The sequence below is a fragment of the Rhea americana genome, unplaced genomic scaffold (assembly GCF_003343005.1).
Source record: "Rhea americana isolate MKP2758 unplaced genomic scaffold, rheAme1 scaffold_46, whole genome shotgun sequence".
NCBI classification, from domain to species: domain Eukaryota; kingdom Metazoa; phylum Chordata; class Aves; order Rheiformes; family Rheidae; genus Rhea; species Rhea americana.
Window position 1 is genome coordinate 1,188,576 of NW_028186601.1, and position 26,798 is coordinate 1,215,373.

Genomic DNA, 26,798 nt, shown 5'->3' on the forward strand with positions numbered 1-26,798 from the left:
TGAGCTGAAAGAGAGCAACATGGGCACTAAAAAATAATATGCTGTTACTTACAATTATTATCTCCACTCTCCTCCACTAAGGCCTTTACTTCTAAAATCTTAAGATATAAGGAAGATATGCAACTGGTAACGTTTTCATAATAGACGTTTGAAAACAGCCCATTTTTCACAAGAGACACCAGGATTGTGAAAAATGACGATTCAGAGAAAACTATTTCTCAGGCTTATATAAATAGGATAGAAGAGAATCTGCAATCATTTTGTAGCTAGAAAATCTTGAAAAAGTTGATGCATAAGCAAACAGTCTTCCATGAAACACATCTCAATTCACCAAGTCAAACATCGGAGTTTTGATTCTCTTTGTATTAATTTTTAACTCTTGTTGAAAATAACATTGGTAGGCATGCATACAGAACACAAGACAGCTAAAGGATTTCTAAGAAGTTAAAAACAAGATCTGAAGTAAGGTAACAGCATCGCTGAGTACAGTCATTATGGCACAGAAAGGATGCCTAGGGAGGCAGCACATTTTAGCAAGTCTCCAACTCCTGGCCTGGGTTCTGCAAATAGTGGATGAACCTTTTATCTGTTCCCACTACACGATTGATGAGTAGTTACATTTTCACACAGTGGATCTCCAAGTGCCTTAACAAATTCAGATTTGCTGGAGAGCGAAGACAGCAGCTGAGCAGAGCTTGTCTTGAACTCGCTGCCCACCTCGAGGGCTGCCCATCAACTCCCAGACAAAACACTGCAGATGCACCCAAGCAGTCCCCTGCATTTACACCACGGAAACATCTGCCCCGAGTAGGAGGGGATAAGAATAATCAGAAATCCCGATTAAGAAAAAACCCCAACTCTTGGAAGTAGCTTACAAGCACCTAGATTATTAGGCCCCTCAGGCTTTATTTTTAGCGATGCCAAATGCAGGCTACGCTCCAACCTTGCAGCAACTCCGACAGGGCAGGCGGTCCGCTGTTTTCCTGGAGGTTCACGCTCGAGCTCGTTTCCACCTTTTAAGTCCAGAAAATGGCGTGGGCAGGCTTGGGAGTTTCAACAGGGACAAGATCCAGCTAGTCAGCAAGATGAAGTCACCAAATTAATTTAGTTTTGACCCATCTGGGGTTCCTCCCTCCCCCTCGTCCTCCCCAACGTGTATACGTTCAGAGGTGAAAGGCTAAAGTAACATACCAATTTACTCCAAGCATAACGTAATGTCAAATGAGATTTTGTAATACTATACAGCCCTCCTCAGAGGGGGCCGAAGCGGGCTCCAAGCGCCTCACATACTTGCTAAGAGCCAAGTATGCACAGCTCCGCGAAGCTGTGACTCAGCAGGAGAAGGGAACAGGACAGCCAGGGACTGCAAAAGAGTCTGGGAAGAAGAGAAAATGGGAAGATTACACAAACAGAAATGCAATGATTTCTTCCTCAGTTTCCTCACAGGCGACTGCAGTACACTTATTAAAACCTGCTTATTCACGGCCTGTGAAGTTTCACCTGGGAGCACTCTAGACGGCGTCTCACGGGAACAGTCTTGTGCTAGCTAGAGATGGACTACAATAAATCTTTTCCGCCCTCAAATTCTGTAACGTGATCGTGCTAGAGAGAACGAGGACCCTGTCATGGATCAACCTTTATCTCTTATGGTACAAAAGAACACAGATGCATCCAACTTTCATGTATCACAACGTTTCTTCTGCCCTTAATAATGCATCTTGCTGCAACCGTGGCAAGCGACCATAGCAGAAAGGTGATGACACTGAGCAGGGGTAAAGACAAGACAACATTTATTTTAAGCCACTTTTACCCTGCAGTTGTAAACAAGTATGTGAATGAAGCATACAAATGAAGCAACATGCAACCATGCTGGTTGCTTTCACTGATGCAGCACTCCTTGAAACACTACCTTTTTTTCACTGCATAAAAGCTTGGGCTCTAGCATGGCTGTCCTGGGTTCCCATTTCTACTGCGGCTCTGCGGACATTTGGGGTTCAAAGTGCAATTGCCAGGCAAAATCCAGCTTTCTGCTGGGTGTGCAAGGCACTCAGTAGGCAAGTTTCTAGGACTCATGCTATAGAAGACAGCCACGAGCTGAACGATGGGTCCCGCCAGCTCTACCTCCTCACACTGCTGTGCGAGCACGCTAAATGCCTTTTAGTAGCTTGTGTGTTCAACATCTCTTTCTCTCTCTTTTCCCTCCCACCATCCCTGATAAAGTCTAGATTAAAAATGTCTGTTTTGACACCAAGTTTGTTGAAACAGGCCCAAATAAATACCTCTATCTTTGGGTCATACCAATTCCCTACAGATCATTATTAATATTACAAAGACTTCTAGTGTTAATGTTCCATGACAATTTTGCTTTTGGACACCAAAGTAAGTTCACTTCCTCCTCCGTTTTCAGGACTTAATACTACAACAGCCAAAGAGACACTCTGCAATTATTCTGGTACTCAAGATATCTCCAGTTGATGACCTGCACTTAAGAATTACTCTTATTAAGGACTATTCAGAATATGAGACGTTCCAGTTGCTTGGAATAGCAGTTCAAAGTGGAACTGCTTAACTGCTAAATTCATTTTACAGAAACTAAAACTAGTATTCACTAATTCTTCACAGAGTAAATTGCCCTCTATAAATGTTAGCTCAATCATGTGTGATTTATGTAACCCACTATTCTTGCTGTGTGCCAGTAACCACAAACTTATTTTACCACTGTTGCCCTACCAATGCAATTGCTGAGACTACCAGTATCAAGCAAAGCTTCTTCAAAACTGTGTTGGTCTTTGAGGGTCCATGCAGCGTTCTTGTTTTTAGTTTTAAAAGTCTCCTTCCCCTATTTAAAGGGGAAGCTTTATTTCCCCCAAAGCTTTATTTTCTCAAATAATGTTTTTTAGATGGTGCTTACTGCTTTGGTGCAATCGGAGCTGTAAGAACAGGCTTACTGGCAGTTACAACAGTCTTTATCTCGGAGCTCTGGTAAAGCCCTGCACCTTAAGCTAAGAGAAGCATGGATGTCCTGTTTAATAGGATTTGGCCTCCTTTCGTGGAATATCTTGAGGTCAATTCCTAAAGTATATTGCTTCCAGCTGGCAAACAGCAATATTAGCAAGTTCAACTCCCACAGTAAACATGGAGGGGGAAAAAAAGTTGATTGTATGAGTTACCTGCTAACTATGTATAATTGCAGTTAGAACGTAATAACCTATGCTATAATGTGAATATTTGTTTAATTTTTCCAGCCCTCACAATGTTGGTGTGGGTCACGTGAGAAGACACTTTCACACCACTCCCTGTAAAAGTAGGTCAAACTAAGCACACATCTGATACAGTTTAAGAGCTGTGCCTATAGCCAAGCTTTCTGCAGATTAAACGCATCAATAACATTAGTATTTTCCTCAGGAAAACAGATACATACAATTTATTAAAAGCTGAGAGTGTGATTCACCAGGTTTTAGCTTCAAAACATAATCCTTAATTGCAATGTACATAATAAATTGATTACATAGCAGAACTACTCTTCTGCTCTTCCCTATAACTTCTCTATAACCTTTGGTCATTCCTGGGTACTGCACTGTGAAAGAAGCTCCCAGTGATGCACAGAATGCAATATTAAGTAATTAATGCACTGAGGCAGCAGTAGAAATATAACATTGGCAAGACTTAAGTTAGCAAACAGTTCAGCCTGATGCATGTCTAGAAATTGTATCTTGAGTTTTTTAAATCCAAAACTGAGACCGTATATATACACTTTCAACTTGAAACTTTGAACACAGGATGATCTCATCCTGGTGCCAATAATAAATTAGTTGCCATATAATTTTCCTTCCAGTTTTGAAATGACCAACTTACTGACTCTGTTTTTGTGTGCCATGTTTTAAACTTGGGGTGGTGGGGGGAGGAGGTTCACATTTATTTCAGTTACAGAATCAAATCACAAAGTAATTTAGGTCTGCAGGAAACTCCAGAGGTCATCTGGTCCAACCTCCCGCTCAAAGCTGAGCCAACAGAGAAGACTGCTGAAGGTCTCACCTAGCTGAGTTCTGAATATCTCCTGGGATAGAGATTCCACAGCCTCTCTGCGCAGCATCTTCCAGTTCCCACTGTGGAAACGCTTTTCCCAATATCTAATTGGAATTTCCATTGTTGCAGCTAATATCCGCTGCATCTCTCTATGCACCTCTGACGAGCATCTGGCTGTCTTCTCACTACCCTCACATCAGATGGTTAAACTGAAATGAGATTCCCCCTCCCCTGAGAAGCAGCTCAGGTGCTCCAGGTTCCAGACCCTTTTGGTGGCCCTCCACTGAACTTGCTCCAGTACATCACCACCTTTCTCTATTTGAAGAGGCCAAAAATACACACAGTGCTCCAGATACACCCTCAAAGTACCAATTAGAGGGGAATAATCGCTTCCCTAGAGCTGCAGGCTACCCACTTGTCAACGCAGCCCAGTATGGGATTGGCCTTCTTCACTTTGAGGGCATGCTGCTGACTCATGTTCAACCCGTTCAACAGGACCACTAGGTCCATACTGTATAGCACTTCAGTAATAATTTGAGAGGTAGTGCTTAAGGTGGTACCACAATCTATCACGTGTAGGGTGATAAACCTCATCCCACAAAAAAGTAGGGTGATAAACCTCACCCCACAAAAAAACAAGATGGTTTAAGACACAAGGCAATTCTATGGCATGCCAGCTGCTAAAACTCATTTCTCATTTGCGGAACACAGATCCAAAATGTACACTGGAGATCCCATCTTTGGCAGACAGAAACATCTATGTAAACTCCTTATGCCTCCTCAAGTTTGACAAGTAGCACAAAAGGAATGTGTTGACTGAAAACAATGTTTTCAAATCCTGATTTACAGTCCACATCTTAAGTAACATTCTGAGGAAAAACATCTCAAAATGTTAGTGTGGGCAAAGAGTGATATGGACCCCAAATAATGTTTCAATAAAATATAAATTAACTCTATTCTGCATAACAAAGTTTTCAACAGAGCAGCTGTTTATATGTGAATGTTGTCCTTTTGTAAAACGTATCCCTTTTATTCAACCAATTACCTTTTCACTGCCTCCACATTCTCAGCACTCACACATACCATAGTCTTTCTGTATGTGAAAGTTCCCAGGGGACTTTCACATCGCTAGGGTATATACTGCACTCTCACACAAACTGCTACACACAGATTCTATAAGTCATGATTTGTGTATCATTGAATGCACGAATAAAGTAAATCCATATTTTGCCTTAAATATTTTAGTGCTTCCTATTCATGGTATTACTAGACCAGCTCCACAGAGATGAATCTTACGAAGTTAAGCATAACAGCCATGCAAAATTTGCCTAAAATTAATTTTCATTCCCCCCAAATTGTTTAATACATATTGCCAGCAAGCCATTCTGAGAATCAACACTGCATTCCACAGTGACAAGCAAGAATTTGCATTCAAGTGCATCTCTGAATAATTACAGCTGTTTGGGGTAGGGGGTTTGTATAGTACTAAGAAACCCTGTGGTACAAGGGATGTTCACTTAAGTTACTCTTAAATGACAAAATTGAAGCCCACTAAAATGATGCCCCCATAGCCTTTCTAACTACCTTTGAGAGTTCCAAAATGCCAAGAAACATATTAAAAATTAAATTTCTCAAGCTCTGCCAAAAATATATATACAAGCATATGAAAAAAAACAGGAACAAACACCATTCCTTTACCATCTTCCATTACAGCAAAATGTGCTGTTCATTATTCTAGCTGTCAACTGCCATATTGGTGAAAAAGTGCAAAGCAGAAATCCCCAAAATTCCAAAATGAGATTTTTTTTTCAGTTTACAATATCTTTTTAAATTATGATTCTAGATCACTACATGTTTCTGTTTAAATTCATAAGAACTCAGTCCAACGCTCTCCAGTGCTTCTGTCCTTGTCCTTCTATCCATGCAGGATCCCAATTCATATCTTCTCTTATCTCATCCATATTTGAAAATCCCTTCCCGCCCCCAGTCAACAGAAGTAAGAGATGCAATATGGACATAAGTGAGGCTAGAATATCAAGACCACAACCTGCAAGGGATATTCCTCTCCAGGCAGAACAACTTGGCACAGATGTAGGATTTCCTACGGAAGCTACATCCTTACAACTCTACACACTGATTAATGTTTACATTTCCTGTTTGGACAGCATAGCAAAAAATAGATTCAATACAAAAGCACAATTCAATAAGCATAGAGCTTTATGTAAAATCATTTGCAAGTGGTTAAGCCAAGACATTTAATGGGTATGTTTTCAGTACATAGAGCCTTCTCTATCAAATATTTAGTACTTTTACATACCACTAGGAAACTAAAAAAACTTCTGTCAAAATATTACAGGCAGATTTTCATTTTCAATTAATATAAGTTAACACGAACACAACAGAACTGTTCTAAAAATAAAAAAGCCATCACTTAAAAAAGTTAAATAGATGTTCAGTAAACTTTTACAGACAATATTCCCCTTCCATCTAATTACAATGAAACAATACGAAGAAGCTTTATTGGTGGCTCAGGCAGCAGAGATCTGAGCATGGCAAGACTCAAACAGTTACTCAGCGTTAAGCTAACGCAATCCATGCACAGAAGGACCAGGATGTTTTTCCTTTATGTTTTGTGCTTCTGAAAACGGTGGCAAGCGATCTGTACCCCTAACTGGGGATCCGGCTTCAGCAAGCGCGTAGCATGCAAATATTCTTACGCTGTCTCCAGTGCAGCCCTATTCTCACTGCTGTCACCACTGTTATTCCAAGCTACAGCCTTCATGCCATCCCGTTCAGTGGTTTGTGTGATTGAGAACAGATGTGGTGGGACCACTCGTTTTCAATTATCAAACAAAGGCTGAAAGTTGCATCTCCAAAACGAAAAGCTGGCACATGCTTTATCTGCTTCCTTACCAAGCCTCTGCTATAATTATCTTTGGGCACAAGGAAGGCAAAAAGGCTGTCAAATTAAACTAACCTCCCCTGCCCCCACCCACAGCCCCAAAACAAAAGCTTCTGAAGGTATTTTTAAAACGTCACTTATTCAGATGCAAAGGCCTCAAATGCAGATTACTACACTTGTTTTATTCTACTGCCCCTCAAAAGCAATTTTGCACCTTGAAAGGTTACTCCAGGGATTCTACCTGGGTGTAGTCTAGCCTATCTGCAAAGAGATAGTTCGGTCTCATTTTAACTAGCTGTTCATGCAGTAAAGGAATAACCCACAGAAATAGCTTTAATCAGGCTACCTTGGTCCATAGCCTCACTTTCAAATTAACTTCCTTCACACAGGTTCCATTATGCAGTATTTTTCTGTACCTGCCTTCCAGGGATTGAAGAAACTAGATTCAAGTCAAAATACCTACTTCTAAAAAAGGCAGAATCAAGTTCACTTCCGTCACATGCTAAACCTATCCCTTCTTTTGGCAGCATGCAAGAAATACACCGGCGCTACTACGCAGCTCAATAAAAACCCTACAAAACAGAACCCAAACTCCCACCTACAGGATGGTTCAGAAACCCACAGAGTTCGGGTGCAACTCTGATCTACTCCGACTTCTTTGGTGAGAGCACTTGAGTACAAGCTGAAAAGATAGGGGTATCTGAAAGTCACGTTCACTTCTTAACATGAACCGGGTCACTTGTGTGGCACTTTGTTTTCCCTCCTCCATCCACCTCCTTATAAAGTTATCTTTCTCTCTTAGTTTCTGATTTTTTTTTTGGGGGGGGGGGAAGGAAAGAAGGTAACAACACCTCCAACCCCCAGTACTGTGCACTTGCTTTCTTTGAGGAGAATTTACACTTGCTTTCTTTGAGGAGAATTTAAATCTAGATTAAAAGAGGTAGCCCACTAATGCAGATACAAAACATGTAAGCATCAAACTGCCAACGTGGTACTGAACAGACACGGTCATCCTCATAACCATCTGAAATATTTACTCACATTCACATGTGATTCTCAGTTATCTATAAACAGTTTCACATTGTACTCCGAGCTCCTTTTTGAGAGCTGGACCTGTCCAGCACAAGGCACTCACCAAAACAGTTCTCCCAAGGCGGAGAACTCCATAATCAGAAAACAAGATTAAGGAAAAGCAGCAGTGGCAGCAGAGACAGGAAGCCAGCTTTATGAAAGTGAAAGAAGAGAAAATAGAAGGTACCTAAGCTCACAGGAAACCGGGGAAGATTTCTGCATGATACTGCTTACTGCTTATGCTGGCAGGTAGTTGCTTGCTGTAAGTCATCAGGATAGTTTCCTCTTGGAGAGTGAGCAACTATGATGTTGCATTCCAGATGCTCGAAAGACAAGGGGATTATCACAAATGCCACTTTTAGAAAAACTCGAGCCAAATTTATGGGGTGTGATTTCTATAAACATTTAGTATTGCCTTTCTCTTCCTTCCACGGAAGTCTAGAGTAAAGTTCCCATAACCTGCAATAGGAGCAGTTAGGCGAACAGCCAGCATGTCTGGAAATGGTGTTTAAATTACTGATGTATTTAGTAGCATTTGCTTTGACTAGCATTTACCATTTTAGAGGATGAAGATGGTCATGCCTGTCAATATTACGAAATGAGAAAACAACTCACTGCATTTATTCAGCATCTTTTCCCCTGTCTCATCAAGAAAGGTTTGGGCCTTAATCCATTATTTTTTATCAGCATAATTGGCCTTATTGATTTCAATGGAATTACCTACTTACTATATTCAATGGAACTTAATTTTGGAGTAAGATATGCCTTCTGTCCAAAGTAAGGTAAAGCAATAAATCTGTCTTTGTACCTCGAGTAAGGTTTCACAGCTCTACACGTATGGAAGAAACAGGCTTGCTACAAACTAAAGTAGGAGCAGTTCTGCACAACATTTCCTATGAAGCATGCACAGTGTGAAGCCCAGTGGTGCCCTCTGACTCCTTAGGAGCCAGGAAGGCAAGGACCAAAACATATTTTTATATAACAGAAATCTAGACTTCCAGTGTGGAAGCTATCAACTCATACTGCAGCAAAATGCAGCCAGATATACTTTGTAATACACTGCAGCTTATTTCAGTAGTGGATGAGGAAATCATCATTTCCGCTCAACTTTCATTATTATGCACAGCACGCTCACACATCAGCAGCTTAAACAATGGTTTCTAAAAGGGAGAAGACACTTAGAAGAAAAATATTTCAACAGATACCCATTAGAAACTATATACTCATGGATACAAAAGGATATTTTTAGTTTGTTTTTTTGTTTTATAAATTGAATATATAAGGCCAAAACTTAATAAATGGAAAAATAATTGAGAAACTAAGAAAAAAAATCTCTCCTGAAAGTTCTGGGTATAAAACTAAATATAGCTAGTTTGCAAAGGACCAGTTAAAACCAATTTTCTAGCAGCATGTGGATAAAGCAAAAGTTAGGGGTCATAGCCTGCAAAAGAGGGTACAGTAGTTCTTCCCTGAGTATTTTAGGCTAGGTACACCATTCAAAACCTGAAATATTCAATCTTTTTGTAGGGCTAGCTTTAGAAAAAGAAAGATGAGCTTATCAACCACACAAAATGCCCAGACTGACCAAAAAATCCTGCCAACATGCCCTATTTACAAATTTCTCCACACAGCTGTTGATTTGGGTTTTGATTGAATTATTTCAGTCTTCTTTGAACGTACAATTGTGATGCTGTTCTCAGAAATGAGCCCAAATCTATTCTGGGGCAACAAAATGACACCTCACTTCAACCAAACTTCAAAGCTAGTCTGAGCTGAAAAGTCTGCAGCTGACATGTTTGAGTACTTCCTTTGGAAAACAAACAGCATTTTAACAGAGAAATATAGGTTTATTACAATTATTTATTGTCAAAGGTGATAGTCACAGGGAGATGTGACTAAATTTTATGCCAAAGTGCCTGGTTTCCATTTACCAGCTAAGTGAAGCTGGATGAGAAACTTAACACCCCAGGCCTGTATGTCCCAGTCTGCAAAATATAATATGTCCTTTGGAAGCCTCATGAAAACTATTTGTGGCTTTGTATACAGAGCACATGGTTGGGACTCGTGTGGTATAGGTTCAGTTCCCTGCTGTGTCCTCAACTTGGTCAGTAACTTAAGGCAATTCCTTTCATGTCAGCTTTCCAATCTGTAAAATGGTATAAACTTTATCCCCTTTTCAATCTGCTCCAAGCACTAGATATCTAGTCTTTGACAGGAGCTGGGTATTTAAAAATAGTAAAGCTTTCTATTCAGATCTGAAAAGAGCTAAATTGGTAAATACAGTTTATTCTGATCAACAATTATTTTGTGTAAAAAAAATTTAAGAGATGGAGTATGTTAAATCAGAATGAGAAAGCATTCTGGATATTACGAGAAATTCAGTATTAGTGTTTCACCTCTTCATGTATAGTAGGCACAGTTACTTAAGAGCAAATCTGCAGTATGTTAAAAGTGTGCTGTGAGCTGAGTACGTACAGAAGCACGTCCCGTAAAACTGTGTCATATGGTGAAGTTGTATAGGTTGCTCTGAAAGCCTGCCTCAAAGTCTGTGTGGCACCAACACTGCAGCATGGCAGTAGGCATAGTAGTGCCCATCTGACTGAATGTCTTCATCTGTTATATGTAGTGATCTTCACTTCAACTCATCCTTAGCAAAGCCTAAACTAATCTAGTTATTAACGATTTGTATGAAAGTTAAAAGGACATTTTTTTCTAGCATTAAGAAGTTTTGCCACAGCTTTCACATATTTTTCTTAAGGTTCCCTTTCTGTTATGGCTGAAAAAAAACCACTTCATAAAGTACTTAAGCTACAGATGGAAACAAATTAAGTATCATTCTCCCCACTGGAGAAAGGGGGAACTGATAGAGTTGGGTACCGTGTTTCTGCAGAATTCTGTAAGCCTTCACAGGGAAAAGGGAACCTAAATCTGATTACTCAAATTAGTATTTTATTCATGCATTAAAGCTTTATTTCTTAGATACATTTAATTGGATTATTCATTTACTACTCTAAAATAACATGTAACATTAGCATTAGCAGTTCTGGATTCCATTATGTCCCCGCAGATAGACAATGCCCTGTGACACTGTGAGAAGTACTCATCTGGATGAAAGACTATTCAAATGCAGAGCAACTTCACGGTTTCTGGAAAACTGATATAATTATTTCTGGCACCATGTGCTTAACGCAGCAGTCAGGCAAAAAGTCTCTTCTAGTCATCACGCAGTGTGTAACGGGCAGAAGGTCAAGAAAACTGACTCGTTGACGGGTGCAGAAACTACACGTAAACATGTGGCAAAAGCATAAGGGAGAATCCAACTCAAAGGTTTTGATAACCCTTCTGAAAAAAAAGATAGTAAAAAAGCGATCAGTAGCACCTAGGACGCACATTAGGGTAACTGCAGATAGATGCATGGTAATTCAATTCAAATCAGCCTTCTATTTCTACTTAGCTGCATGACAGAAATACAGCCTTCCATGAAAGCAGAATCTTTTACTGCTCAGCAGAAATTCAGATCCGAGAAGTGAGAGCTCCAGTGTTTCTGCAAATAGGATTTGGTCTTCACAAAAGCTTTTTTTAAAAAAACAAGCCATCAGAAATTTGGTATTGCTAAATGTGTGCGCTGGGTTTTCATTAAAGACAGTAGCAATAGATTCTGGGCAGGGGGGAACTAAATTTTGTGGTATTCAAACAAACCACACACTAAGATGTCACAAGCGTTTCACGATCACACGTACGGTCACGATCATAAGATCAGCAATAAGATTCACTACTAAAGGTTATTAGTGGTCAGCTATGCCAGTAGCAGCTACGTTATCCCTCAGCAGCAGCAAAAACACCGTGATTTTCTTTAGACAAACACGCTAAGTCATGCACATTTGTTTTGGCCTAACCGAGCATACAACTTGCCACTTCAGCCAGGCAGTCTGAAAACAGCATCATTTCCTGCTGCTCGAAAAATCAGCTTTAAGGGGCGTGTTCTCTGCAGAGGCTTCGCTCGCTGTCATCGAGGCAGCGTTTAAAATAACTGTGCACGAACGGGAGAGGGGCCACGGCCGCCCGCGCCCGCTCCCTTCGGGCCGCCCGCGGGCGGGCGGCGCACGGAACCGGCTGCGCCCCGAGCCACCCCTATCGAGCAGGGCAAACAATTTTAACGAGCTTATCTGCCCGAACACATTGTCAGATGCCTTAATGAAAAAAAAAAGGAAAAAAGGAAAAACAAAAAAAACAAACAAAAAGACTGCCCGAACGATGAATCCAAAAACGCTCATAACCGTGACAAAGGACATCCCCCCCCCCCCAAAAAAAAAAAATAATGCTCCCAAAATACGGATAAATAAGACGGCGCTGCCAACGGGGAGCGGCGCTCCGGCAGGCGCCGACCCCGCGGGGGCGGCCCGGCCCCGGCGCCCCCCGCGGCGCGGCTCGGCGCGGCTCTGCGCGGGTCTCCGCGGCGGCGGCCGCCCGCGCACCGCCATCCCCTGCCCCCTTCTCCCGCACGGCGCCGCCGCTGCCATCCGCAGCGAGGTGCTGCGGCTCTCTCCAGGGGGAGCTGGCCGGCCACGGTTTGCCATCATGCACACGCGTGTATTTTTTTTTTTAACATATAATCTGCATTTCCCCCATCAATAGGCGAGGCAGGAGGGGACCGCAAAGCGCTCTCCATCCGGACAATGCAAGCGCCGCTCCCCGCTGCATCCAGGCTGCCGGCGGCGCGGGGCCGGGCCGGGCCGGGCCGGGCCGGGGGGTGTCGGTGCCCGGCCCCGCGCCCCCCCGCGCCGCGCCGCAGTGCCGCCCGCATACCTGTAGGAGCGCTCCCCCCGCACCGTGTGCTTCCTGAAGGGGATGATAGTCCCGTTATCCTGGATGATGTCGTTGTTGTTCTCGCCATTTGGGGACAGCGCTTGGGTCGGTCCAGGCATTGGCGCTCCCGCGGATCCCGCCGCCGCTCCCGCTGCGGAAGGTGGAGGCAGCCCGAGTCCGCCCGCGCCCCGCCGCGCCGCGCCGCGCCCGCACCGCCCAGCCCCGCCCAGCCCCGCTCCTGACGTCAGGCCCGGCCGGCGGCGCCCGCCACACGTGACCCCGCCCCTCACCATAGCAACCGCGTAACTCCGCGCCGCGCCGCCAGGCCGCGCCGCGCCGCCCGGAGCCGACGAGCGCCCCCCCCCCACCCCGCCTCCGCCCGCTCCGGAGCGGGTACAGCGGGGCGGGGGGCGCCCTCGTGCCCGGCGGCCGCCGTGAGGCCCGGCCGCGACGACGGGGGAAGCCCCGGCCGCGGGCGCGGCGCGGTAAATCACCGCTCGCCATGTTCAGGCGGACAAAGCGCCGAGGAGAGGGGCACCCCCCCACACACACACACACACCCTGCAAGCTGCTGTACCGGCGGCGCCGGCGAGGCAACCGGCATCTTTTCTTTGACTCCGCCAGGTTGTTTTTACGTGCGCGGAGGAAGGTGGCACAGCAACGTGCCGTTTTCACCTCAAAGGAGGGTGAAGGGGAACAAAGGCGATTTATCTCCAGCCACCTCCTCACGACAGCGGCAGTCGCTATTTTACCCCTTATTTCTGAGACCAAGCCGGCGTACTTCGAGCATTGCTGCTCCGCAGCGTCTCTCCTCCTCATACTCCAGCGCTATTTTGGGCTCAGGCTTTTGCAGTTAGCACGAAACAAGCCTCCACAACATGCCGCTCCATTACAATACCCAGATGGCAGCAGTATAATTCAAACACGAGAACAGCATGCAGCACCCTTCTTTCTGCTTTCAAGTGCCCGCGATAATCGCTATCTCCACTGCAAGGCTTGCCCTTGCTCTCCAGCTCGGCTGGCCACAGCTCCTGAGAGCAGGTTTTGTCTCGTAGAGTAGATACTAGGTGAACAAAAACGTACATGAATCTTGAGCGGTCTTAAGGAATATGTCAGAAATCAGGCACTCCTAACAATAAAGAAATGTAAGAAGGTCTCAGTTCAGAGATACTGATTTTTCTTTCCCAAATCTGCAACTTAGCCTGGATTTCCCTTCCCTCTCCCAGCCAGCTCCAGGACATCTGAGTTACCAAGCTCTATTTCCACCCCTACAGCTTCACTGGAGGTTATAGTAAAACAAATGTTGGGCTGCATTGCGCATTTCCAGATTTCCCCTACTCTCACGCTTACACAGAGAAACCATTGGATGGCATGTCCTCCAAAACCTTGTTTGGGTCAAAGACAAAAAGGGGGAAAGCTGCCAATACAGTAACACCGGACTGCTGGCTCTGCTAGTCCTATTAACATGGCCATTCACACAACTGCTAATCTCTTCCTCCCCTTCATTTCAAAGTGTTCCTTATCCCTCCCAGGCTATTTCCCTCTGCATACCTCTAGGTAGCTAAGATCTCTGCATATTTCTCCATGTCTAAATAGCAACGTCCTTCAAAATTTGCATTCAACCACAGAGCAAATTCTAGTCACCTCCTCAGAAGCATTTCTGCAATTTCATCGTGGTAAAATCTGCCACATCACAACAACAGAGCCAGACTCACATGTTTACATTTGAGAAAAACAAATGATCAAACTGTTTACAAATTGTCTTCTCTAAACCAGCAATAGCAAGAGCAAGGATGTCTCTGCATAGCTCTGTGTGACCTCAAGGGTGCTAAATGCAAAAGAGCAACAACCAATTGGGGAGATTTCCCAGCTTCTTCCTGTTCTTGAGGTGGGATGAGGGGAACATCTCAGAACCCAACTCTCTTTAAAAATGAGATTTAAAGTGATAGAATAAACTGAAGCAATAAGAGTATTTTTAACATATTAGCATGCACCTATGAGAACATTTTAATAAAATTCCCAATCTCAGACGTATTTTGATCAGAAAGTCTGATTCAGAGTTTTTATGCATAAAAGAAAATTGATGTTGCAAAATTTTAATGATCTTTTCTAAGCTTTCAGACCATTGAAATGGTGCTTTGGTAAAACTTAGTTTACGCAATTTTACCCATAATATAGACTCTGAATCCACAGAGGAACAGGGAGGTGAATACAATCAATAAATAAACTAAAATTAGTCTGCCAGTTCACCACTGTCCTCTGAACATGAGCAGAAGAGCTTGTATTTATTGCTTCCCTCAGGTTTTCAAATATACTCAAAAAGAGAAATTTGCTTTCAATATCCAAACTGTAGACACTTGCAGTTGGTATACTTTATTGAAAAATACTCCATTCATTTGGCAGTAGTAAACCCACAGGAGAAAGTTGCCTTTTTTTTTTTTTTTTTTTTTTTTCCCCAAGAAGCAAGCAAATACATTCTGCTAAAAAGGCCAGTAAGTATCTTGGTAACACTCAAGAGCAGGGAGAAGCCAGAAATGCTACACGGTGACAGAATATAAAAATAATCTATAGCAAGTCTTTAGCTGCCAGACATAGCCTTACCTGCTCTGCTAGGCAGTGAGCAGTAAAACACTCTGCTACCCTAACTTGTAAAAACATTTTTATTTCTTCAGCAGTGGCAAAGAACAGAAGCTTCTTTATTGAAGTCTCCAAAACTGTTTAAAACATGTACTGGCAAAGCTACAGCATGGAGCAGTGCGGGCGAGGACAGCACAGCAGCCTCATTTCAGACCCCTTACTGCCTTTGCATTAGGATTCCAGTTCAGAAAACACAGTTCTTCAAGTCCTGCCTCACCTTTATAAAAGCTGAACAGGCCTGGGCACTAGAAGTTTGGCTCAGAAAAACACACAGAAAGCACATATTTTTTCGGTTGATCTAGCACACCTTGGTGGGGCATGGAGTGCCATTTGGATTCCATACACAAGGCAGCCCTTCTGCTTATATCTCCATTTCTGAGCACTGTGTGGCCAACTGGCACAACTCATTTTTTATGTCCACTAAGCTACTGTTTTGTCTTCCCACTGTCATTGTTCTGAGCAGAGGATTCTTAGATCTCGATCCAGTGACACAGAACAAGAAACAGGAACTTGTCACTATTATTAAATGACTGTGCATGACTTTATAGCTTTTATTTGCAATAGACATACAAATAGAAATGCAACTATAAGAATAAAGGTCAAGTCAGAATTGTATAGATAAAATCTACTTACAGGAAGCTGAAAGTGGTTTTTACCACTGAAATGCAGTACTCGCATGTGATACACAGCAAAAAAAGATCCAGGAAACCAATTAATGTATAAGGGTAGAATTAGAAAATCTGACCAAATAGATCTTCAAGCACAGAGAACCACAGAAGTGATGGCTGGAAGGGAACTAGGGAGACCGCGTAGCTCAATCTCCCACTTGGAGCAGGATCTTCACCAACATGAGATCAGTTCACGTGTGGCTTGGTCTGGCTGAGTCTTGGAAACTTCCAAGGATGAAGATGCCACCACTTCTCTGGTCAGCCTGCTCCAGTGCTGCAACAGCCTGAACACCCTATTTCCCACCTAGTTTTGGCTACAAAGTAATCCCACACTTCCACTGCAAAATACAGATAGTCCTAGTTGTCATAAGGACAATCACCTTCCCACTCCCCTCCAAAAACCACCACACTGCACTAGCAGATACATTTTAATACTTAGATTTCTACCATGGTAAACCTGGCAGAGTGAACACCAGCGAGCATCACAACTACAATAGCCCAAAATATCATTTTCCGAAACATGGTTACTTCTTCCTCCTCAGAGCTTTCATTTTCAGTTCCTGTCTCATTACTCTTTTAGCCTCACTTACTGTAGTACAGAGGCCATGAAGCAGAGTTTGTAAAGCCTGAGGGTCAAATCCCTTAAAGACACCAAATGCTGTGTTAGAAAAACCTTACGCATGCTCAAGCCAAAATTTTAATCACAGAATAGTTAAGGTTGGAAGGGATCTCTGGAGATTGTCTGGTCTGATATTCTCCTCTCCTCCCCACCCCCCACCCCACTCAAGTAGGGTCACCTACTACAGGTCATCTTGAATATTTCCAAGGATGGGAACTCCACAACCTCTCTGGGCAACCTGTTCCAGTGCTCTGTCACTCTCACAGTGAAGAAACGTTTTCTTGTGTTTATGTAGAATTTCCTGTGTTTCACTTTGTGCCTGTTACCTCTCACTCTGTCACTGGGCACCACTGAGAAGAGTCTGGCTCTGTCTTCTTTACACTCTCCCTTCAGATATTTATATGCATTGATAAGATCCCCTGAGTTTTCTCTTCTCTAGACTGAACCCTCCCAGCTCTCTTAGCCTCTCCCCACATGACAGCTGGTGTCCTTTCATCATCACTGTGGCTTCACTGGACTCACTCCTGTAGGTCCAATGTACTTGTAGGTCTTGTACTGAAGAGCCCAGCACTGAACACAGCATTCCATGTGTGGCCTCATCTGCACTGAGGGGAAGAGTCATCTCCCTTGACCTGCTGGCAATGCTCTTCCTAATGCAGCCCAGGATACCACTGTTCTTCCTCAAGGAGGCTTTGCTGGCTCATGGTCAGCTTGGTCTCCTGCAGGACCCCCAGAACCTTTCCTGCAAAGCTGATCTCCAGTCAGCTGTCACCCAGCCTGTATTGGTGCATGAGGTCATTCTTGCCCAGATGCAGGACTTTGCATTTTCTTTTGTTGAACTTCATGAGGTTCCTGTTGGCCCATTTCTCCAGCCTGTCAAGGTCTTTCTGAATAGCAGTACAACGATCTGGTGTCTCAGCCACTCCTTCCGGTTTTGTGTCATCTGTAAACACGCTGAGGGTGTATTCAGGTCCATCATCCACATCATTAAGATGTTAAATAGTAACCCTTTAGTATCAATGTCTAGGGGACACCACTAGTGACTGGTCTCCAGTTGGACTTTGCATCACAACCCCCTAAGCCTGGCAGTTCAGCCAATTTTCAGTCCACCTCACTGACCACTTATCTAGTCCACACTTCATCAGCTTGTCTATGAGAATGTTATCAGAGACAGGGTCAAAAATCAAATTTGACTTTGAGCTAACACTAAAATAAATTAGGAGTATTTTAATGCTGATAAGAAGTGAACAACGCACAGCATCTGAAATCAGGAGTGACGGCCACACTAGAAACTTCTGTCAATATAGTTGTCAGAAAAATTTTAAAAGTTTGTAACATCTACATGTGACACAGTCAAAGTACAAATACAATTAATGCTTGCAAAAATTTCCCACTACTTGTATAACATTTTTCTTGGATGGTAGTAGATCAGGAAAAATGCATTTAGCACTAGAAAAACCAATGAACATCTTTAGTATGACAGAAGTGCTATCTCTGTTCACCTTCAAATTAGTAAAGGAAATTGAGCATAATACTTCTTGTACTGCGCTTATAATATGCCTCAGCTACAACTTTAAACCATAGCAAAACCCACTTAAGTGTAATCATTTTGGCCAATGTTCTTCACTTTTCAGTGGTGTCTCATGAATCCTTCTGTCACAAATGCAGTTTTTCCACTGGAAAAGCCTAATTTCAGGCAAACTGTTAGAAAGTAGCAACATCTTTTACAAAGCAGTAATCCTACCAATGTAGTCTCCTTTTCTAATTTAATAATTATTCTCATAGTCTAAATTAATGAGAAAGAGGGTTAACAGATTTCTGAAAAAACCCAACAGGCTTACACATGATGAAAAAAATTAAAGTTATTTTTTAGCATTCAAAAAGGTATTTTTATCTGAAACCTGTACAGAAACAAGTTCTCCCTGAAGGAATTAGCCAATACTGATTAGATTTGAAAAAAAGTGAGCAGGAAGAAGGCTTGGGAAGAGCTACAAAAGTTGCTCTAAGGCCTGGGCACATCTCAATTGTTCAGGTAAGCCCCGCTTCATTAAAGGTATGTAGACATGTATTTTATTCCCAGTATGAGCAGTTTCAGTAAAGCGAATATAACCATGAGTATACCTAACGAGGCTGTGTCAAAAAGATTTCTTTTTCTTTCTGACAGCATAAAACCTGAATATAAGTTTCATTTAATAAGTAAAATCAGAAACCTTAGAAAATTTGGATTTCATGTCATCTAGTGGAGCTACAAATGAGATATCTGCAGCTGCATATCTATTACAGAGTACTGTCTTGTGCCAAACTAACAAATTCACAGTTCTAATCTCTAATAACATATTACACAGAAATGTCCGTAAAGGAATTAGCAGCAGCTGACAAATCGTAGTAAGACAAGGAACATATATCAGATATGATATAGTATATGACATGTTTCAAGTTAACCTGGGCTATGCAGAATAATTCACTTTTCACGTTTCACTGATATATCATCAGTCTCACTGATTAGCCCGAAGGAAAGATGTGACATAACAACAGTGATATATAATTGCTTGGAGTGAAAATCCAAAACTAGAACATTAAAGATTCTAAGATTCTGTTTAAATAACACTGGATAAAATCTCCCACCTCCACCCTGTTACTTCATTCTATGCCTTAAATTTCAAGCTGTGTTGCATTTAAACTTACCATACCAAACAGAAAATGATAATTTTGTCAGGACAAAGAAACACTGCATGAATTTTATTAAAACAGCTACTTATCACTCCAGACATCCTGTAGATAAAGAATGAGCTTCCCACCCTTGGGGATTATAGTGTTGCCACTTTAGGCAAAGTCTTGATTATTTGCTCTCCCTGGAGAGATTGACAGAGAAAGAGAAAGAAAGAAAGGGCTGTCCCAATTACACAATGTGCATGGACCACATCCCTGTGAGGTAATTCATGTCTATTTTTAAATATATGGACATATTTATATTTCAAGGGTCATATTTTATATTTTAAGAAGTGTTCTGTGCCTATTAGGAGAAGTAAAAGAAGAGTTCAGATCTTTGTCAGCTAAGCAGTCTTGAAAATTTAGCTATAAACTGCAAATCCAGTCTGACCATTAGTGTATAAATTCCTCACTATAGAGAGTGGTCTTGAAGAGCCACAGCCTGCGGGTATTTTTTGTTAAAAAGGCAGCAGCTACCTTTTATAGTTACCGTAGAAATCAAACAGAAATCATAGGATTACTAGAGGATTAAAACATTGTCCACAGGAACGGATTTTTTTGTTCACAGAAACAAGATTTCAGAAGCCTTTAAGCAGTACAAATGTTTTAAAACAAGTCATATACCATTAATATTATTCAAATAGTTAAAGTTATTAAATAGGTTTAGTGGGCATTGATTAAATCCAAAATTGTTAGGCTTTAGCTAAATCCAGTTGCTTTAAAGGGGAAAAAAAGCCTCTTACTTAGACAGGAGCATTCTTCATTATACACCAAAAAATACCATACTTAAAACATAAGAAGTTTGCACCAAATATCTGAAATGTTCTTATCCAACACTGCCTAGATAACAAAAAGCACTAATGACAGCAGGAAAACCTAGTGAAGGATGGTTCCAAACAAGAAATTCTTACTTCCATTAACTCCAGATAAAAACAAAATTTTGAATTCTTTTAGTGTGTGTTACATTTGTCTTCAGTGATATCCACTGGGTTCTAGCCAAGTTTCAGGTACAGCTTGGGGAGCTGATTTCATGTGAAGACCAATAAACAGAGACCATAATCAATAAATGCTTGACATGACCATGCTGTCTCACTTTAACTTTAATACTGATTGAAAAGAACTGAGACAGGAGACTGACTCATGTCTCATTTATGCACACTTACATGGAGTTACTTGATTGGAGCTGTTCTAGATTTATAGTTAGTTCCATTTAAAGGGAGTCATTAACTTTGAAACTAGTTTTCTCAATTTGTTTTGTCAGAATGCAGATGTAAACGTTGTATTAAGCATAAGATCTAGATCAAAAGCATTAGAAAAATTCAGATAATCTGGGTAACGATAAAACCTTAATTAGATGTAAGTGAAATTAGATGTTCTAGAAAAGAAGGAGGTATTGGGGATTTTATACTTACTATATGTGTGTGTGTGTGTGTGTGCATGTACACACACACACACAAATATACAGACACAGTTTCTATTAAAAAATGATTATTAGCATTTGTGTCCAGAGCTTCAGACATTCATATTATAAATACATTATAAACAAAACCAATCAAACCAATTATAAATAGTAATAGTGTGGAAGATTTAGGGAAGAGGAAAGAGTGAAGAAAGATCTATCATTTCTTTATATATTTTTCAACTGTTGAGGAAGCTTTGGCTTTCCTGGGGTTAAAGATAGATGGCTGAACAAAGGGAGGAAGAAATCCAATGCTTTATGCTATACCTTCTTGTGCTCTGCACTGGGAGTAACAGGAATACATTTTGATGGCATTTCAGTCTAATTTCATAAAAGCAGTACTGGGGAACTGAGGACTAACGAGCAGCTTTGCAAGACCGCTTACCAAGATTGTCTCTAGTGTGAGAATCTGATACGGCTACATCCAACACTCAAGTGATGCTGTATTGGTAGAGGATGATTTTCAACATTACTTGTTACATTGCTTGGCTGAAACTGGACTCGGCCTTGATATTATATACTAAGGGTTCAAAAAGAGCAAATAAAGATGCTCGGGACCAATGGTTCTCTGTTCGTACTGTACAGCAAGCATTTTGAAGGTGGCAGCCATTTGATTTGCACACACTATTCAAGTAATTTAATCCTCCTCACAAATATCTGATACATGCATATAACATAAGGAAGAGAAGTTTAAACGCTGTGGAATGATTACTGGCTAAGGTCTGTTCAGCACACAGTGCTGCCCTTTGTCCAGCAGCAGCATTTACAGCTCTTGAACATGAGAAGTTTGCTCAGGGGTTATAACCCACCGCAAGGAACACTACATTTGCCAAACTACCCAAGACATTCACCAGCGCTAAAGAGCACGTGAAAGCAATGCTTCCAGGAGATGGTCGATTAAGGCTTTGGATGCCTATTACTATATCAAAAATGCTTCAACTAGCTGATAGAAAGGGCTGGACCATTACAAATCAAAATGTGAAGGGGTTACTTCGTCCCAGGAAACTGTTAATTAGTTATCTGTCCTCCCACACCCAGCACAAAGCCAACATAAACATTATTACATACTCCAGCTAATGTGAAAGAAATATAGTGTATTCATGCTTGACTCTGATCAAAATTGTGCTGCCAAGTCATTCAGTAGTGCATAAATGTTTCAACAGTTGTAGAACCCTGGCCTAAGAATTCAGTGCCTTACTACAAAATATTCCGTAAATACTTTTCTCGTGTTCCTGCAGTGTGTTACAAATCAGTCCCTCACAAAGAGAATATCTAGTGTGTGTCCATCAAATTAGCAAATGCCAAGAAATCACACACAAATGGGTGTGCTTTTTTGTCTATTCCCCTCCCCCCTCCCACTCCATAGGGCCTTCATAGCATTTTACAAAAGCTAATCTCTGGCAGCTTTCCTCATTTTGCAAACACCGAAACAGGGCAGATGTTATGATCAGCTTCCTCAAAACATACTCTCACAAATCTTGGCAAATTTATCTTGCTTCACAACACTACTACATTGGGGCCAATCCTTTCTTTCATGGTTTCTCTTCCGATCAATATAGTCTTTCACCTCTGTTCACTTTCTTTTCCCCAAACTAGCTCTGCAGCTAAGCAAATCCTATTCCCTTTCTCCATCACTCTGAGAGGGGTGTCTCCTGCCTTTTGTTGCAGGATTTCTCCCACTTTATAGGCTTCCCCCTCCCTGCTTCTGCCTCCTTCCTTTGTCAGGCGGAGCCCTTTGTATCGCTTGGGCAATTTCCACCCTCCTTCATCGGCCACCTGCAGAGAACCTTGCTCGGATCGGTGTCCTTCCCTCCGACAAAGCGCCTGGCGTACCGCTGCCCGGCTCACATACTGTCGTTCCTTAATTGCGCTCCATTTTGTCTAGGCAAGAGGAATGTGCTGCAATCCTTGCCTGCCGAGGGACACGCACATTCACGTGCGGCCGGCCAGAGAAGGGACACCTGTACTCAGGAGCTGCTGAACGCTGTCCGCAATTCACGCACCGGGTGACACATCGCCTCTATTAACATACTAAACAGCTGAAATCCCCGAGGCACCTTGGCACCTCTGAAAAACCAGGTGGCAAGGATTAGTTTGCGTTCATTGGAGGAATCCAGGAGTGATTCCTCTTTTAGGCTAGAACTAATGCTTATTATACACACACAAATTTATCTTACCATTTTATTAGACTTGCTTTTATTTATTTCAGGCTCACTACAGGTCAAAAAGCAAGTATTTGAGTACCTGAGGCACTCTTTTTAATTTCTTTTTTTATACACATACTTCTTAACTTACTGTTCATATTTAGATCTGTAACACATTTGCAAATAAGAGCAACTATGTGCAAATAGTAGAGCAAAGACTGACTTGCGAGCAAGCAACTGTTCTTCCAAGAACAACTTCATCACTAATTTACACAATCCCATTACTAATCTTAAATAAGTTTTAGTTTATTGTTTATTGATGGAAAATACAAACTTTTTCCAAAGGCAGCAGTTTTTATTCACTTAGTCTTTATTAACAAAAATAATCTTCAGATGAACAAAAACAGGCTTTCACAGGCAGCTTCAACTGCAATGTTCCACTTAAGTTAGTGCTCTCAAGAAAAAATAACAAAAACAAAGATTTGCAAACTATGCCTGGAAACTTATCCCACTGACATGCATTTCTTAACAAAACTTTTGGAATCTGCTGTATTAGACCAAGTTTTTATGATTTCTTTTAGCCCTTTATTTGCCTAGCACTACAATTACTTTATTTAGATACTAATACAGAAAGCTTAACACCTCATAGTGATGTTTAAGCATCTTATGGAATCCTGAAATTCAAAATTAGCTAAAAAATTCCCTTGCCTGAGTATTAAGAGGCAAAACTAGCTGAACAGAAAGGTACTGTTGGCCTGCTTTAGTGGAAGATGCATCTATCTAGAAAAACATGTGCAGACACTAGGGGAAATAAGGAAACTGGAAAGCTTGTGAGCAATATGCAATAGTAAATTTCATTTTATAAAATTACAAATTAATGACTTTTTGTTTTAAAGATACACAGTAATTAAATTAACTTTCCCAGATAACAGTGCTTTAAACTTGTGGGTCAAATGCAATATCAACTGAAATACTACAGAAATTTTTTGTTGTTTTAAATCTAACTGACAGGAGTAGATGAATATATTATATTAAAACTCTTATATAAAACTCACATCTCTCCTCCAAAGGAGGGAGGGAGTACCATTAAAACTGTACATATCTCCGTTCTGAGCAGACAAGAGCATATAGAAAGTGCATGCATCTTACTGAAAAGATAAACAGCTGGATTTACTTGCTTCCATTAACCAGTGACCTACTTGTCAAACATAAGCTTTAGATTTAAAAAAGTGATTACATGAAGCCTCTTATTAGACAGAAAAGATCCTAGTTATGAAATCAGATCAAGTCTGAAAATACTTGAATGCAGTTTTGATACCGTTCTGTTAGAGATATGAAATGAACACCAATTATTTGTTCTAAAAACATACAATATAATGTAACAGTATTGTCTATAACACTATTCAGAATGTGTTTATCCCATGTAGCCTGCTCAGGTCATTAGCAATGAGCCAAATCCAGACCTCATATAAGAGGATGAAGCTCTAATGGAAGCCACTTCATAAAGCTTAATTTCAGGGCACTATCAGTTTGTCTTTACAAATATGTATTTATGGAAAAATCAAACTGGCACTCCCCACATTAAATGGTAACTATGAGATTTACCTAGCCTACCTCATCCCTCAGAGCAGAGTTTTAAACAGAGGCAATGTCTGCGCAGGCTTTGGTGGCAAAGCTCCAGCTGAGGCTTTTGTGGCTCGAGTCAGCTGCATTGACTTTGCCCACGCGTAAGCTACTCCCACCACATGCCTAGTTTCTTGTGCCTACTCCAGGCTAGAGGATGAGCCAACACACAGAAAATAACAATGATTACAAAATTTGGGGTTGGTGTAAGCCCTAATATCACAGAGGAAGCATACCAAGGACAATAAATTACCAGGTGTTGAGACACTGAAAACCTCTTTAATTCTGCCACCTTTTATTGTAACACAGCTGCAATGCACCCAGCAGCAGCCTGCCCGCATTTTACCTAAGGCTGAACAGGTCTCTAGGAAGGCAGCCCAAGCCATTATTATGAGCAATATTTTAATGTAAAGACAACTTCTAAAATTAAATGTCTCACTTCATATTGCATCCACCTGACCTCAGTAGCATGCTGCTGTGCATTGTCAGCAGCTCACGTTTTACTGTAACTCATTATGTAGGGTGATTTTCTGGGTGCCCTGGATCATGGTGTGTCTTAATTATGAGAATCTCAGCAGTCAGGTAGTAAAACCTAAGCTTTCCAGCTCCAGTGATTGCACAGAAATATTGGAAAGTGTTGACACTTGTACTGGGATTAATAAAAACAAAAACAAAACAAACAAACAAATCCCACAGGAGTGTTTTAAATAGCTCTTTAAAACTATTTCTTTACTTGTGGGGGCAGAATTTTTCAAGATGGTCCCTACCAGGCACAGTGGTTTTTGGGGAGCTAACACAGAGCTGATCTGCTTCCTAGACCCCTAAAGGAAAGTACAGTGGGGAGTCTGGATTTTCCTCAGCTCCTGGTGGCCAGGAGCACTGGAGCATCACAGTGCCTGCTGCGCAGGTGCCTACTCGAGCTGCAGCACCCAAGGGGAGACCAGCTAAGGCCAGTGGCTCCCACCACACCACCAGATGGGAGCACATGTACTGCACAGGAGGTACCAGCAAGGACATGGCCATGGTGCAGAGCTCCACGTGTCCTCCCACCACAGCCCTTTTGGTTTTGCGACGTTCTTTGCTGTATTCCTCAGCAGCACTTCAGCGTGCTTGGCAGTGCAAGCCCTGCTTTGTTCCCATCTTCCCTTCAGTCTTCTTCTGCCTTCCTCACCCTGTCTCCCCTCCCTTGCTCTCTTTGCTTTTCCTCTGATAGAGTTAGAGAGCTACTTACCACTTCGCTGTAACCACCTTCCACCTGCTACAGTGAGCGGCACTCAATCGTGGGCGCAGTCAGTATCACAAACAGACCATGAACAAGGCACTGAGGTTACTAGAAATAGATCCTCTGTTTTCCTAACTGTCTAACTTTCCTCACAAGTCTGTCTCCACGCTCAGGATGACTGCCCAGAATCAGTGTGTCTTCTGCTCATATTTTCAGGATTGTACTTATAAAATCTAAATCCACTTTGAAAAACAAAAATGCTATTTTTACAACATTTGGATGCACTACAACCACTTCATATTTGACATATCTGACAAGGATTTTTTTGAAGCCCTTGAAGTATTCCTCTCTGCTGGAGCTAAACTTAAATCATTGCTTGAATTGTCCTTTAATAAACATTCTCCAGCTTTTAAATGGAGAATCATTGATAGGCAAAATGCAGAAGACAACAAAAAAGACAGTAAGGGTATCATTCTTATTTTGTTAACTATAGTCTGCCTTCAACGGCCATGACACAAAGTAGCAACATTTTGTAACCTCTGAACAGTCATACTGTGTATAAATTGAAGAAAGGTTTCTGTAACATTTTGAGAACAAAAGGTACTAGTAGGATTGCAATAGTGTAGTTTCCTCGTTACAGCAGTTTATTTTCATCATTACAGTAGAAAATGAGGTTTCTATTTAATAGAAAAAAACGCATCCACAAGTCTATGTATTTTTGTAGTTGTGAAATTTATGTCAGGGCTGTTGACAGCTTCTGCATTTGAAGGCATCTCATTATTAACTTTTAGCAAAAAAACACACTATCTATTTGAAAAGCTAAATTAAATTTTTGATGAATCAGTTGCTTTGCTGAGCTCCCGTGGGATAATTCCTGGTATTGGACACTGAAAAAATAAATATCACCCCAAA

At 41.7% G+C, this 26,798-nt stretch overlaps 1 protein-coding gene across 2 annotated transcripts in view; it reads right to left on the minus strand.

The window, feature by feature from the left end:
- MAPRE2 (microtubule associated protein RP/EB family member 2) overlaps positions 1–26,798 on the minus strand; it is a 92,968-nt gene that overhangs the window by 45,053 nt on the left and 21,117 nt on the right. Inside the window, exon 1 of one of the 2 annotated variants that reach the window (XM_085316264.1) lies at positions 12,806–13,017. The exons of the other annotated variant lie outside the window; for it this stretch is intronic. Within the exon in view, the coding sequence (XP_085172390.1) occupies positions 12,806–12,924 (119 nt within the window). The 5' untranslated portion in view covers positions 12,925–13,017. Of the gene's footprint in view, positions 1–12,805; positions 13,018–26,798 lie in introns of those variants that run through there. 2 annotated transcript variants of the gene reach the window in all.